Source organism: Ammospiza caudacuta, chromosome 3 (assembly GCF_027887145.1).
Source record: "Ammospiza caudacuta isolate bAmmCau1 chromosome 3, bAmmCau1.pri, whole genome shotgun sequence".
In the NCBI taxonomy this organism is placed as follows: domain Eukaryota; kingdom Metazoa; phylum Chordata; class Aves; order Passeriformes; family Passerellidae; genus Ammospiza; species Ammospiza caudacuta.
This window is the reverse complement of record NC_080595.1, coordinates 57974744-57990222: the sequence shown is the minus strand read 5'-3', so window position 1 is coordinate 57990222 and position 15479 is coordinate 57974744. Positions and strand designations below refer to the sequence as shown.

The following is a 15479-nucleotide window of genomic DNA, read 5'->3' as shown; positions in this document are numbered from 1 at the left end:
GATTTTTTTTAATCTGATCACCTTCAGTGGGAAAGGGGTAGCCATGTACCATGGGTGGATGGACTCTGACTAGGGCAGTCTGTAGCTGTGAAGCTACAAAGAAATTTTTTTAGTGAGGAAGCCTAATCCTCAGTTTACTCTTTTTGTTCTTTTAATGTGTGAGTAACATGCTGGTACTAAGGGGTACAGGAGAGGAAGCCTTCAGCTGTGTTACTGCTGTAGAGCTCTTGGCATGCAAAAGTCAAGGTCTGATTTCAATTTTCCAAGGGACTGTGTCTCAAGTTTACTTTTGGTGTCTAACTTCCAGATCCTCTGTCCTCTTCAGGAAGTTCCAGGGCTGAAGGTAGGGAAGCATTTGCTTTGGAATCAACACCCTCAGGTATTTATGAATGTGTAAACAGAGAAGTAGAAAAGACTATGCCAGTTGTGGCCTGTTTTCTCCCTCCTGCTCGTGGAGCAGGCAGTGTAATAGGTGACAAGCAGGGATTTTTGCAGCCACCCTAGCCCCTGTCCCCCAGCCTGAAACACGCTGTTCTGCCAGTTCCTAAAGGAGACTTTTCTCTGACGCCGTGCGTGAAGAGTTGTTCCAATAGACTTGGAATGTGCTATGCCAGAAGGAGTCTTTGCGGGCAGAATGTGTTAATGTTCCTGTCTTTGACTGTTCTTCCTTTCTGCCATTTGTTTCTCTTCCTTGGTAGGGTCTGTGTGGTTGCTCATGCTGTTGTGAACTGTGCCCTAGTTCAAAAATAACCTTTATCCTGTCTTCTCCAAAGCTGATGGTTTGGCACCTACAGTTTTGGGGGGTGTGTGAGGGAATATCCCTGTAGCTTCCTGCTGACTGTGGTTGTGTTTGATAGCATGAGCTGGTTGCTGCTGAAACAGACAAGAAAGGAGAAGGACAAACTTTCCTGGTGGAGAATTGGGAATCCCAGTTTTACCAGAAAGCCCAAGTCTCCCCTCCTGGTATTGCTGTAGGTAAAGAGGGCTGAGGTACAGATCTCTTCAGGAGTTTGTCTTAGCAAAGCCTGCAGACTTGTGCTTGGTCTCCAAAGTGCTGGGCAGCGATGCTGGAGCCCAGGCTCCCCTGCTTGGAGTCTCTTGGCTCCTTTCAGGCCCACCATCCTCCCCACCTGAGGCCTCAGGCTGCGGAATGCCCTGAAAGCACCGTGTAGTTCTGCACCAGGACCTGACAGTGTCCTTACAACACAAGTAGGTGGAGAAGTCTTTCAGATCACTGAGTTAATTTCCCCTCTGAGGGCAGGGAAATGACCCTTAGACATATCAACTCTTTAACTACTGCAGCTACTGCATTAAGCCAAGATGTTAGCTGGTGTTCCTGGTGGGCTCTTTCTTTTTTTTTTAAACAAGCTTAATGGCTTTTATTTAAATGGATGTGCACTTTAGGCATTGTGTATAAATTCAATAACATTTATAAATGGTGAAATTTGTTTTTCCTGCCAAAGAAAAATAAGTCCCTTGAGATTTAGATTGTATCAGCACTGGTGTAATACGATAAGAATCTTCAGGCTCAATTCAGCCTTCCATATTGCACTAACTTGAAAGCTATAAAGCCTAATTCAATAAAGCTGCCAGAGTCTTGGACCTAGAGTGATGGGTTGAGCAAAAGAAGGGATCATGTCCCAGGTACGGGATGTTTAATTCTGATGTGATATAGATGTGAAGCACTGTAGATCTATTAGAATTAATGCTATTTTAAGAGAAGAAACCAGAAAAGGAGAGTATCCCTTTCTTGTTTAAACTGTGAAATTAGAAGTCCATCTGCAGTGTAGGTATGATTCACAGCATGAAAAGAAGTGTCTAGTATTATAAAGGCTACTTAGGTTTAATGAGAAAAACAAATTACTTTAATTTGATGTGGAAGTCACCAAACAGTCCCTAATACAGGAAACTAGAACTCTATAGAAACAAATGAGTGAGTGAGGAATTCTGGCTTCAAGTTGAATTTTTAAGGCAAAATAGTCCTACTTCTTTTTTTAATACAGGCATGCTTGTGGTGTTTTAGTTATTCATTCTTTGAATACAGTGGTATATAATGCAAAGTATCCTGCCAAGAATACTGTGGCATAATTATTATGGTATATTTTTATAATAGGAATGTGATTGAGATAGCAGGAATAAGAAATCTGCTTCTGATTTGTGGAAGCATGTGACCAGAGTGCGTAGTTTGAAAAAATACAGTAAATTGTTTCCAGTAAGAAACTCCACATTTAATCCAGCTAGAGTGTTGTGCTAACCTGCCCCGCTCATTAATTTCACATATCCGTCCATATACAGCCATGCAGGAAGGGGAGGGCAGGTTCACATTCTAGCATTTTGTATTGCTTTCATATTAAAAACCAAAGTAGATTAAAAGTTAATTAAAGCTTCAAACCTGTAATTCTGTATCCCTGTAAGAATTCACAAAGCCCAGTGATTCCTTGGAAAACTTATGGACACATTAAGTTAGTTACATACAATCTCAAAGACTTTGTAAGCCATTTAAAATGGACAGTGTTGTAACTGTTAGGTGAAAGAGGATGTAAAAGTCATTTGAAAAAAAATACAGGATTTGCTCAGGCAATTTAAACAAAAAGTTACACAAAAGGCTTTTCCTGATGTAAAATACCACCAGTGTAACTGCTGTACATCAAACCCTGCAACATTTCTAACTTGGTCCTCTGTTAAAAGAAAACAAAATGGTAATTTCTTATAAATCAGGGGATTTTCTGTTTAGTTTTTATTGCTCTGAAGAAGTTTCACATTCTCCATTATCCCAGCTGCTCTAGTTCTGATGACAGTCTCCTGGGGTGCACTGAGGGCAGCTGCCTGTGTAAGAATCCTGGTGCTGCCTTTTCTCCTCTTTGTGCCTTCCCACTCCATGTGCACAGTCCAGAGATGACCATGCTGGCCCCACTCCGTGGCTGGGAGCCCTTACCTGCCCTTGTAGAAATGAGGGCTTTAGACACAGCAGAAAGCAAGTGACTCCTCTTGCTTCATCACTAGAGAGTGGTTGGTGGGATGTACTCTGCCCTCAAAGGCCCTTTGTATAAATGTTTTTATTATTGCAGAGTGAGTTGAAGCTCTGCCTTTCTTTGGCAGATGCTTATACTTGTGTAGGTGGCTGTGAGGGACTGCCCAGTGGTAGGTATTCCAGCATTGGTCCTATCCTGTCTTGAAAGGAACTGGAGTGGTGCAGGCAACAATTCTCCTGTTAGTGAACAAAGTCTGAGGAGTTCATGATATGTGCTTGCTGCTTAAGCTGTAAGTAAAAATAAGGTAGTAGGTTAGTTTATCTATCTATCTATCTATCTATCTATCTATCTATCTATCTATTTATTTCCTCGAGGAAAGATTTTCTTAAAAAGTTAAAACTGTGTTCTGCTGTGTCATTGTGAAGAACTGAGAAGATGGAGGTTGCTCTCATCTCCCAGGTAGCAAGTGACAGGACCAAAGGAAATGGCCTCAAGTTGTGCCAGGTGCAGCTTTGTATTAGACATTAAAAAAGATAATAAATCTTTGCGTGATGAAAGGGTGAGTCAGGCATAGGAATAGGCTGCCCAGGGAGTGGTGAAATCACCATCCTTGGAAGGGTTCAAAAGGCATGTGGATGTGACACTGTGGTTAAGTGGTGAACTTGGCAGTGCTGGGTTATGATCTTAGAGACTCTTTCCAAATTTAAGGATTCTGTGTAGGATCTTATTTTATAGGGATGAGACAGCTAGCTCTAGGTCTTACCTATTTCTTAGCTCTTAATCTAGCTCTCCTTTCAAGTGCTTTTTACTTCTTAATGATAGGATGTTTTAAATTTAATCTCTTCTGCTGTACCTGAAGAGTTTTGTTCTTGGTAACGCTGGAGACTCTCTCGAGTTCCTGCGTTTTTGATGGCATGATGTTAGCCTCATCTGAATACATCCATACTGATTTTATATTTTATTTTATTTTATTTTATTTTATTTTATTTTATTTTATTTTATTTTATTTTATTTTGTTTTGTTTTGTTTTGTTTTGTTTTGGGAGAGGGTTTTGTTTGTTTTTTGGGGTTTTTTTGTATTTTGTTGTATTTTATTTTTTACTGGTTTTGCCACTCTGGCACAGATTATATGTTTAGTGAAGAGAGACTCAACTTCCCTGTAACTCTTCAGTAGGTTTTTTGGAGAAGCATCAGCAGGGGTAAGTGGTTTGTGGACCACTTATTTTTTATCTGCCAGTGAAGATTTATTGTCACCAGCCACCCAGAGGAATAAAGGCATCAAAATACATCAGAGAGTTAGCTTTGGTACATGTGTTTGTCTCACGAGGGTTAACTTTGTGATCCAGACTAAAGTTTAACATTGCTAAGGTTGACTTTAGTTAAGTCCTTTCAGCATCCAAGGTGGTGGGACTGAGACAGTCCCAGTAAAGCGAATCTGCTGAGCCTCCCTCTGAAGGTGCTACCACAACCTCTTGCCTTTTTATGGCCACTGTCCAATGCTGACTGGGGTGGTGGAGCATTCAGCCTACTGACAGCTTCCCATCTGGAAGCTTGCCATTTTCTGACCTGTAGTTTTAGAGAGTCTCAGCCCAGTTAGTGTGACTGTATGGGAAGCAGATGGCTGACAGTAGCAAAACCATGTTTGGTATGTGTTCCAGCAGATGAGAGCAGTGCGGGAGCCTGTCTCCCTTGACTCAGATCTCCCACCAATTCATAACACAATAATTCCTTGTTATATCTCATAAGCAAACCTAGTACTGGAATATTATTATTATGATTCAGTTTTGCTTGAAATATGGTTAGTGAGTAAAGTTTGGAAATCTTTGAGAGATTAAGACTAGAGAGGAAAGCACCCCTGAAATTGCTGAGCACTACTTGTGTTAGTAGTGCTGAGCATTACTTGTGTTCCCTTAAAGAAAGTAATTTTCTCCTCTAGCATTTGTAAAGCAGTCCAGCTGTGGTGGTAATAATGAGGGAATAGAGGTGGCAGGCGCTTCTCCAAAACAACTCCTGAGCTTGTGTGTTTGTCTTGTGAAGTGAAAAAAATCTAGGAGAACTTTATGTGGAGAAGCCCCAAGGTGGGGAAATGCATTTTTAGCTCTAGGGTTATGACTGGTGTTAATGTTTGGGTGTGGTGGGGATGGTGGGGTTCCCGGATTAGTATGTTTGCATAGCTGGCTTTTTTTGAATGTGTCAAGGGGAACCAGGATGAAGATTGAAAACCACTTTTTTAGGGAATGTGGTTATAATTGAAAGCAAATAAACTCTTAATAGTCATCTTCAGGCACGGTGAGCTGCTTTCTAATTATGCTGATTATAATTGCTGAAAATATTCATAGAAACTGGTTTTGCTCACAAGAAGTATTCATCCCTCTGCATAGGAAGCGAGAAAAGCATGTCTTCCACAGCAGTGGATGGCTGTGAGAAATACAGCTGAAGCTGAGCTCTGTCCCCTGCACTGTAATCTCCAGGGCTTCCACAGATCAAGTAGTGTAAAACACTTGAGTATTTGGAGTGAGTACAGCCAGAGTTTGTCCATGACCACCACCTTGCCCCTGTGTCGTGCAGTCTTTGGGTATAAGCTGACTTGCTCTGCTCTTCCTCCACTAACTGTAAATAACAGAAATAAAATTGCTTCACACAAGTGAGAGGCAAGAGAAAGGCATGACAGCTGATTTCCAGGGTGATGATGGTCTTTGTGCAGCCCCAGAGATGCCCTGATGGGTTATCACAATGTGTGTGGATGTTGAGCCCACCATAGCTTTCTGAATGCCTGGGATGCTGAGGACAATCTTTTGGGGCTATTTCTATGGAATTTATTGACTGTTCTGCTGCAGTCCAGACTGGTTCCTACACAGACTGAGACACTGCTTTGCAGACATTGTACCCTGAGATAAATTTATTCTCTCACCCATTGTGTGGCCTGTGTGTTGGAGACATGTACAATGGACCCTGGTAGGCATGGCTCGAGCCTTGACAAATTGAAGGTCTGTCTTTTGAGGTTCATGACAGCAGCTTGCTCACTACCTACTCTGTTAAGAGGATTACCTAACCATTGCACAATCACTATGGAGACTAGATGGTCTTTTTGCCTGTTTCTTTAGACAAATTGAGTTCAGTGTTTCCTTATGAATAGATATAAGCCCCTCAAAGGTCTCTTGTTGAATGTACTTTCTGCTCCCAGATGAGGAATTCTGAATGTAAACTCATTACATGTTTATGGCCTGTGCCTCTTGGATATAGGAAGACAATACTGCTGGATGTTGGCAATTTGTTCAGGAGCTTGGAGCTTAGGAAGTTTGTGTGTTGTGTTCTGCTAACCCTGAATCAATAGTCTTTTTGTCCAATCCAAGTCGCATATGACGCATAGAGGAGTACACCTAGCAGCACAGGCAAGTCAAACCTGCACAGGCAAGGGTATCATAAATAGCAGACTTCCAAATTGTTAGAGGGAGTAAGAAAATTACATATGTTTTTTCTTTTTTGAGTGTAAGATGAAATTTCTGTGACTTATCTTTTTTATCAGATATCTTTGTGATAACAGACATTAATTCATGTTTATAGGTCTGGAGCCTCTCTATCATGATCTGTCTCTTCCAAGTGATTTATTTGCTAAAATTTTTTCTAGGCTTGCTGTTAAGACTGTTTCTAGTTCTGGTTGGCAACATTTACCTTTGTTTTTGTTAAGGTTGCTACATACTAATGGATTAATTTAAACTCTTTCATGGTTCTTATACAGTAAATAGCCACAAAAAGAGTCAACGAGAACAAAATCCAGCATGGTCAAATCAAGTAGCTATTCAGTTAAAAATTATGAACAGTATCTATGGCATTTAGGCAGAAAGGAAAAATGTTGGTGGTTGTGTGTTAAAAAATGGTTTGTAACTTAACTGTGTGTTCCAAAACTTAGTCTGACATCTTATACTATTTTTTTTATATAGAATGTTTCAATCCCTAAGTGGCTGGTGTGTTCTGTGAGATCCAGATTTGGTCCTTTGCTTTGAGTTGCAGTCTTAGTGTGCTAAGTGAAGAGCCAATACTTTCAGGAGGGTTAGGAAGAGCTTGTGTCTTTTTACCTCAGGGTCTGTGCAATGCTTGGTACAGCCTTTTTCTTGTTTTACTGACAGATTAACTTAAAATCAGAACAAACCTAAAGAGGGAGGTTACTGAGTGGCTGCTGGAGTGAATTTCATGGTGACCTTTCACTGCAAAGGTTGTGGTTGGAATCCAGGCATAGGGAGAGATAAACAGATGCTGTGGGACATTGCTCTGATCAGTCTGGTCCACATTGTAATAGACCATTGCACAATACTGTGAACTGTAATTGGTCTCCCGAAAGGAAAACTGGAGAGGGATGAAAGTTGGTCCTGACTTGTCAGTGAGAGGAAAGAAAGACAAAGAGGAGAGAAAATGAAACATTTACTCGATGACTTATTTCTACTAATTCAATGTCAGTTGTTAAAGTCTGTTTGTAAAAATGTATGTCTAAATTCCAGGAATCCCCCTCATCAAATTTCTCTTAGTTTGTAACTTTTGATTTTTTTTCTTTTTTTATGCATTTTACATACAGTTGGAGTAAAGTGTAAGTTATATTTGACTGAAAACGCTTTTTTGTTGTTTTGGTGTTTTCTAGGAAGGCTGTGTGCAGCTCCATTCTGGTTTTGGCAAGCATAGTGGCTGGCCACGAAGACAATGCAGAGCATACTGACTGCTAACCGTGCCCGTGCTTGAGAGTGCTCCTACAGGTTTGCTCTTTCTTTCATACTGTGCTTTTAATCTGAAAGTGCTACGGGCTTGAAGTAGGGATGTTAAAACATAGAAACTCCAGAAGATACTCCAGATTATGCTTTTGTTGTGGCTTGTTTTGACAATTTTTTAATGAGGCAGCTGCATATCCTCCTCCGGGTGATAGTCTGAGATTCCATGTGTAAAGAAGCGTAGTGCTGACGGAAAAAGCATTTTGGTGTTGTTTCTGTATGTTACAAACACTGGAGATTCATTCTGAGTTACGAAAAGAACTGTCTTTTTTACTGTGGGGTGCACTTTATGCAGGTTTGAAATCTTCAGTCACCTCAGTGGGGCAATTTAACTGTTCCAGTGTGTGCTATTCACTACAGACACTGTGAAAAACTGAAGAGCATTTCACCAAGCAAACTATCAAACTGTGCTGTGCTCAATGAACATAATGCAGTTTTGTGCTGTAGTGGAAGATGAGGCTGTTTGCTAACCAAGTTCTTTTTTATCTGATTTTTTGCATCTTTTTTTCCTCCTAGATGAGCTTCATTTAAACACATAGTTGGGGTTTACTGAACATTTTATTGAGGCAACACTTAGTTGCACAGAAATCAGTCAAGCTGAAACTGCAGTGGGCTTGTCTGCTGGCAGAAGGGATTTCTCTGAAAGTACAGTTCACTTTACATCTAAGTTATGATTATCTTGCTGTCTCCCTTTCATTATGCCATTGTTCTTGGGAGCCAGAGATTTTGTAAGTTATAAGAAAAGGATGTTGCCAAGGGTGTGGGTGGAGGAAGGTGTTGACATGATTTCAATGGAGTTAGATTCCAGCTTTATAACAGAGGGGTAATGAACCACAGAGAAAATAGGCTTTTCTAGCTTGCCCCTAAAATAAGTTCAGTTATGAATTTAATGTTGTACATGGCTATTTAATGGCTTTTTTTGAAACAATTGTTTCATATCATTTTTTAAATAGGCGTTTTCCTGTGTAGAGGGTAAAAATGCCTGTTACTTTTTGCTCTATCTTTTAGCCATTGTTTCTAATGAAACTCTTCTTAATTTAGTGGAAAATGGGGAATTCAGAAAGCCAATACAGTCTTCAGGGATCGAAAAATCATGCTGCTGCTACAGCTGGTGCCAAGCAAAAGCCTTGCTCTCTGAAAATTCGCAGCATTCATGCTAAAGATGAAAAGTCTTGCTCTATGCATGGATGGGGACATACCAGCAGCGGCTCAAACTACAAATCAAGGTCCCTTGCTAGAAGCTGCCTTTCACACTTCAAGAGTAGTCAGCCTTATTCCTCTAGACTTGGTGACACTGTGATGAAGGTCTCCAAAAGCAATGTCCATGCCAAACACAGGACAAATGCCTCAGGGGACTACTGCCAAGAGAATAATGTGATGTTTTTGCCAGAGAATGGTTTCCACTATATTGGCCTCCAAGCTGGAAGTAATCATGCTGCCTCTCGAGAATGCAATGGCCACATTTTAAATTGCTATGGAAAGAATGAGAGTCTTGCATCAACCTCCCCATCAGAGGACAGGAGGAGTCCTAAAGTTCTCATTAAAACTCTGGGGAAGCTGGACGGTTGCTTGAGGGTTGAGTTCCACAACAGCAACAACAGCAAGGTACCAACCGAGGAGTCCAGTGGGCCAGTGCAGTTGCTGAGGTATTCCCCTGCCTTGGAATCTAAGCCAAATAACCTGCTTGATGTCAGGAGGAACTCCAGTGCAGACTGTTCTTCAAGCCATCGTCTGTCACCTACCGACTCAAGGCTTCGGTCTAGTAAAGGGAGCTCCCTGAGCTCTGAGTCTTCATGGTATGACTCTCTCTGGGGGAATGCTGGGGATATCAATGAGCTGGATGGCTCATATTTGACCAGGAGCACTCCAGATACAAGCATTCATGCCAGTTTCCCAGCAAGCGACAACAAGAAGTCCTTCAACCAAAGTTCATCTCTTTCCTCACTCCGAGATCTCTATAAGGATACAAATTTGGAAAGCACTCCTCCACCTGGGATCAGGCTGTCTGATGAGTATATTGACACTCCTGGTAGCCTAAGCAACCGTGTCTCCTTTGCCTCAGACATTGATGTTCCCTCCAGGGTAGAGCAGGGAAGTCCTGCACATTACAGCTCCTACACCCTCCCATGCAGAAAGTCTAAGCCCCTCAGTGAGGATGCATCCAAGAAGGATACATTAAAGAACCGAATGCGACGCATCAGTGACTGGACGGGAAGTCTTTCAAGGAAGAAAAGGAAGCTGCAGGTATGTACAAACCAGCCTAAGTGTGTGAAAGTTGGTTTTTATATTCCTCTTATAAGCATAGTGATTGCATGATATTTGTCTTTTTTGCAGGTTAATTACTTGCTTATCTCATTTAGTAATTTGTGGAATTTTGAGAAGTACTGCATCCCTGGTGCTGTCTGAAATGTCAGCCGCAAAAAAGGATACACATTATTTTGTGCAAATTTTCCCTTCCTATTTTCATATTTTGTCATCATCTAAGTTAACTCCAGTTTTTGCGGCCTAATATTTCTGTAAATTTGCTTTTGAAATTATTGCATTACTTAAAAGGTGACTTGGGGTTTAAACCTTCTTTTTATTTCAAGTATGGAAATACAACCTCTCTCTATATATGTGCTATGGATTATCGTACATTATCTGAAGAGTGTGGAAGAAGCAGTAGAAGGAGGACATTGTATCCATCTTTTCAGATGTTTCCTGTCTGCTTTACTGTTTTACACTCATTTTTTGCTTGTTGGTCCATTTCTATCAAGGCAAGCAGCCGTATTGACCAGAGGTGCATTACATGGAGCAACCTCCTCCTGCCTGTGTGTCAGCTTAGTTCACCAGATGGAAAAACTTGAGTTGCCATCTGGCTCACTGGGAGATGGTAGTGTGAGGGAGATGGGAGGGGAGAGCAAGAGGGAGGGAAAGGATGTTTCTTTAGAAGAATTCAAGACTAATCCCATTAATAGGAATTTAGGATGCCTGTGGTCAGGAATGAAATTCTCATCTCTAGCTGCAGGCCCCAGAATTGGCTCTTTAAATACCAGACTGTGCCTGGTCTCTGTGTGTGAGTTTGCAAGCTGAGATGAGACCATTTTTGGATTTGGTTTGGATTTTTGGTTTTTTTCCCTTCCTTTTTTTTCCTGAATCTTCCCTGGTGTTTTTCATAGAGTCACTGTGCTTCCCTAAATAAAGGATGCTCTCTTTCAGCAACATTGATGTGCTGGCCACTTCAGAAATTTCTTGTCTCCTGTGCTGGAAATTCAGACAGGTCTTGTGCTTAACCATGTACAGTCATTGCACTGTAAAACTCTGACAGACCCTTAGGCTCAGAAATGAGCTCAGTGTAAGGTTTGCTGGAGTGTGTCCTGGCGGGGGGGCTACAGAACTGGAAAATGAAAATGAAAGCTGTTTATTTGCATCACTTCTTTTGTGAGTTGGTGCTCATGTACTTTATCAGATGCTGTCTTTTCACCTTCTTAATCAGCTGTGAAAGAGAGGGCAAAAATACCTGGAATCATGGAGGAGCCTCAGTGCTGTGTTCCAGGATTCTTCACTGATTTCAACATCTGTAGCTGCTCTGGATTTTACTGCCAGGCTTTACATATGATTTCTGCATCCCAGACCTTTAGTATGTATTACTTAGTTATGACATTTTCAGAATGGCATTTGTGGTGTGCAATTCATTGCTATTTTGAATTCACAGTGCAGTGCTCTGAATTCAGACGCGGCAAGGAAATTTGGCTGGCGAGATTGCATCAAGCTTGAATCAGATTGTGGTAGAAGGAAAACAGCCCTTACTCCAAAAACAGTGGTTTCTTAGAAAAAGGCATAGGAAATGGTTAATCACTGATTTTAATCAGACAAGTATCCAGCAACAGGAAGGGTGAGAGGGAGGTAGTGAATGCTTTGTAATTTTGCAGTTCCTTGTGTGGCTTTATTGGTTCATTTCCATCTTTCATGCTTTGAGTAACCTGCTGTCTCTTCTGGGGGTTACTGGGTTGTAGTTTAGTAGTGCTTATACACTTAACAGGTCCTTTAGCTTAAAAAGACAGAAGTGTGGCGGATGATTCTGAACTGTCACGTGGTTGGTCCCTGTTTGTGCGACTTCATCTCGTCGTGGCAGCATCTGTGCTCTGCTCTGAACAACGCGTCCCTTCCTCCGTACATTGGTAATGACTGGCTGTGAGTCACTGGGGCTGAACGTAGGTGAAAGCTGGAATATTTCCCTGTAAGTGGGCCTAAGTGCCAGTGGTGGCTGGGTAGTCCCTCCAGCTCCCCAGTGGAAACAAACCAGCCGAGCCCCCTGCTTCATGGAGTACAGACCTAGGAGCCACAGGTTTGAGGTCTCCACAGGATATTGAGGCCAGACCCCTGACACTAGAAAGGCAGTGGAGTTTAATCCTCTTTGTGAACAAATTGCAGCTTAAACACAGGTAGGATTTTCTCCATCTTGAAGGCTCCTTCCAGACCATTTTATTCAATGCTTGCTAACAGGCAGAGTAAATGTAGTTCCAGACAGTTTGTTCTGATGTCGGTACTGCCTTCTACATTAGTTATTCTTTCCTGTTTTTTAATCTGTTATGATTTGTTTTAAGGGAGAAGTGGTGTCTTTTCTTGGCCTGCGTTTGTGGGGCTATACAGACTTTCCTCGGTCTCCTGTGTTAAGATTGGAAATCTATTTCCTTTTCATTCTGGCACCCTTCCTCCTCATCTGTTTTAAATCATCCACAAACACATTTGCATATGGGATATTCCAGAAGAGTTCTTGGTTATGCCCTGTCCAGTTACTTGCATGTTTCCTTATGTCTGCTTGATCTGACATATCCTGGAATTGAATTTACCTTTCTAATGAGGGTCTTGCATCAAGACTTGCAATAATATTTTCCAAGGCCTAGTTTTCCTTGCATGAGGGTGTCCTAAAGTGTTCCCTCAATGCATCACTGGTACTGTACTGCAGCACACATCTTCATTTAGTTTAATGTGTGCTGAAGTGGCATTGGGGTGATGCTGAGTTACAATTCAATGTGTGTGAGCTGAAAGGTGTGTGTGATGTATGTGAGACCTGTGGACAGAATTTAGGCAGACTTGTTGCACAGCCAGATATGGCTAAAGATGGTGGTGTAAACTCTGTGCAGCTCTTTAACATGGAGAACATAAGCAATTTCTGTGTAAAATGAAAATCCATCCACGAGAAACAGCTCCTGAGGAAAGGTTCTTGAATTAAGTAAAATAGCCCCACTTCAGGAATTGTATCTGAAATTTTATGACTTTATAAGCCAGAGCCCTGATGTGGGCTGTAAAGATAATTTAAAAGTAAAGTACGTTGAATGAACCTTTTTATTTGACTTGAAGACTGGTATTAGATTCTCCTTTTATCACGGCTCCTAATGAATGCAGCAGGCTGTGTTTTTCCTGTGCTGTTCTTTACAGCTAATTATTACGTGTGTCACTTTGTGTAATTGGTATCTTAGCCACTTTATCTTTTGCCTTGTTTTTAGCTATTCCAGAGTGTATCTCAAACATTGAGAGATCTCCTTGAATGCAGCTGAGCAGAAACAGAGATCAGTCATCACTACCTTCAACAGAGCAAAAACCAGCAAAAACCAGCCTGGCAGGGAAGCCACCTGGCCAACTTAGGTCAAACCTTTACAGTAGTGGCAGATATTGCTGCAATGACAGCCTTCTCAAGGACCAACAGAGACTGGCAGACTGACAATTCAGTTCTTTAGGAAAATAAAAATACAATTGATGGTGTCCTAGTGAAGTGTATATATTCATTTTGGATTCTTTATCCATTTTCTCTATTCTGGTACTTCCTCATTCCTACCCCTTTCTATGTGTGAGGAGAAAACATAGGATTTGGTTAGTGGCTCATCATTGACAGGTTGCATCCCACACTTTTCCTTAGTGTTTGCTGTTCCAGTGGTGGGTTTTCACAACAGAACCCTTCTATGTATTTGCCTTGTGTTGTGTCTCTTACTAGTTCTTTGAGACTAAAAGAAATACATATTCTTAATAAGCTGTACACTACTGTTTTCCAGGGGACACTGGCAGTTCCTGGAGAATAGTCAAACAATTCAAGTGCTGGATTTTGGCACACAAGTACAATGGCAGTAATTAAAACAAGGGTGGAGAAAGCTTTCAGTTTCCCCCCGAAATACAGATTGCCAGCACAGTTGTACAATCCATGTTCTGGAGTTGCTTTGTGGCATAAATGCATTACATGTGGGATTTTATCCTGGCTTGCCACTCCATGTGCTGATCTTCCTCCCTCTACCATATAAAAACCAGTTAAATTGTTGATGTTTAGGGAATTACTCTTGGGCAACACTGATTAACACTCTGCAACAAGATTGGAGGAAGGTGCTCCTTTACCTTGGAATTGTGATCTGAAAAGCCAGACTTGAAGTTCAGTGTACTGTCGGTGAGTGTGGGTCTTGGGTCAAACTGGCTTTTGTGAGGCCACAAGCAGCAGTGTCCTGCTGCTGGAAAAGTGGTTTGTCTGGCATTGCCTGGGAGGTGTACAATCCCAGTCTTGGCTGCACACTGGAGGTCCTGATGCTACCAAAACACAGCACAGCTTTTCTGCTGCAGTTTTGAAGAGAATCAAGTAAGAAGCAAAGAAAAAGTAGCTGTTTTCAAAGCTGCTGGGGAGAACAGCTCCCAGGAGACCAATGTTTATTTACTTTGTTCTTAGTACAGTAGTCTGTGAAAAAATAAATGCTTTTAGAGAGGCAGTCTGAACTTGAAAGTATAATGGCTTTGTTATTACCGAGGGTAATAGCTTCACTTCTTGAATAGTTTATTGCAATATCTTTTTTTTTTTCTTCTTCCCTTGCACTTTTACTGCAAAAGGCAACATGTCTTTTGTGTTTTAGGTTCTTAAACCTTGGTTGCTTTTAAATAGCATTGGCATCGCTTGAGTTCGGAAGACAATAAATGGCTTCTTAGGATGGATGGTGTGGTTCTCAACAGTGAAGTTAGTACAAGGAGGTCTGTTTTGGGTAATAGGAAAATCCCTGTCCATCCCTGGAGCTTGGGAGAGTTGGGATCAGAGAGCATATTACTTGGAAAGGCTTAAAAGAAAAAAGGTCCAAACTGCCAACAAAGTCCCACGTTGACAAGCAGTGGCAAGAAATAGGCCTACTCTAGCATCCATATCAAAGGCAAAGTTGAAGTCATACCATCAGGCCTGATTATTTCAAATAAAATTAGCTAGCCCTCTCAATCCAAGGGATGAAGTTGCACAGTGCAATTAGGAGAAGGGCCTGCCAGTGCTTGATGGGATGATCAAACTCTCAGGGTGTTCCCAGCAGCTCAGAAAATACACAGCTCTGCAGTCTGGAGACTGGATTTAAGCCAGTCAGCAAGCATTATTTCTTTTTTTAAATCACATATTGTTTTAGATTAGATTTCAGTCAACTCATCAATTCTAACAAGCTTAAAACATTCTTTACTTTTGACCTTTTTTTTGTTGGTTAAGCACCATTTGTACGACAAATAGAAACTGGAGGTTAAAATCAGCCTTGCTGTGTTGAAGCTAAACCTGGCCACCTTGCACCAATGTGATAGCACCAAAGTATCGAAAACTGTGTAATAGTAAAAAACTGTTGTGACACTATTCCTGCTTGCACTCAGACAGATGCCAAACATGGTGCCTGCATTTCAGATGGAGGATGTAGTTGTCTCCTGGAGTACTTCAAGTTTCAGACAGTAGTTTCTAGTGAAATTTGAGATTACTTGAAGCATACTGGAATTAC

At 41.4% G+C, this 15479-nt stretch overlaps 1 protein-coding gene across 1 annotated transcript in view; it reads left to right on the top strand.

Annotated features, from left to right (window-relative positions):
* TIAM2 (TIAM Rac1 associated GEF 2) overlaps window positions 1-15479 on the top strand; it is a 137133-nt gene that overhangs the window by 40504 nt on the left and 81150 nt on the right. Inside the window, exons 2-3 of the mRNA XM_058802082.1 lie at window positions 7605-7716; window positions 8770-9972. Of these exons, the coding sequence (XP_058658065.1) occupies window positions 8776-9972 (1197 nt within the window). The 5' untranslated portion in view covers window positions 7605-7716; window positions 8770-8775. The remainder of the gene's footprint in view (window positions 1-7604; window positions 7717-8769; window positions 9973-15479) is intronic.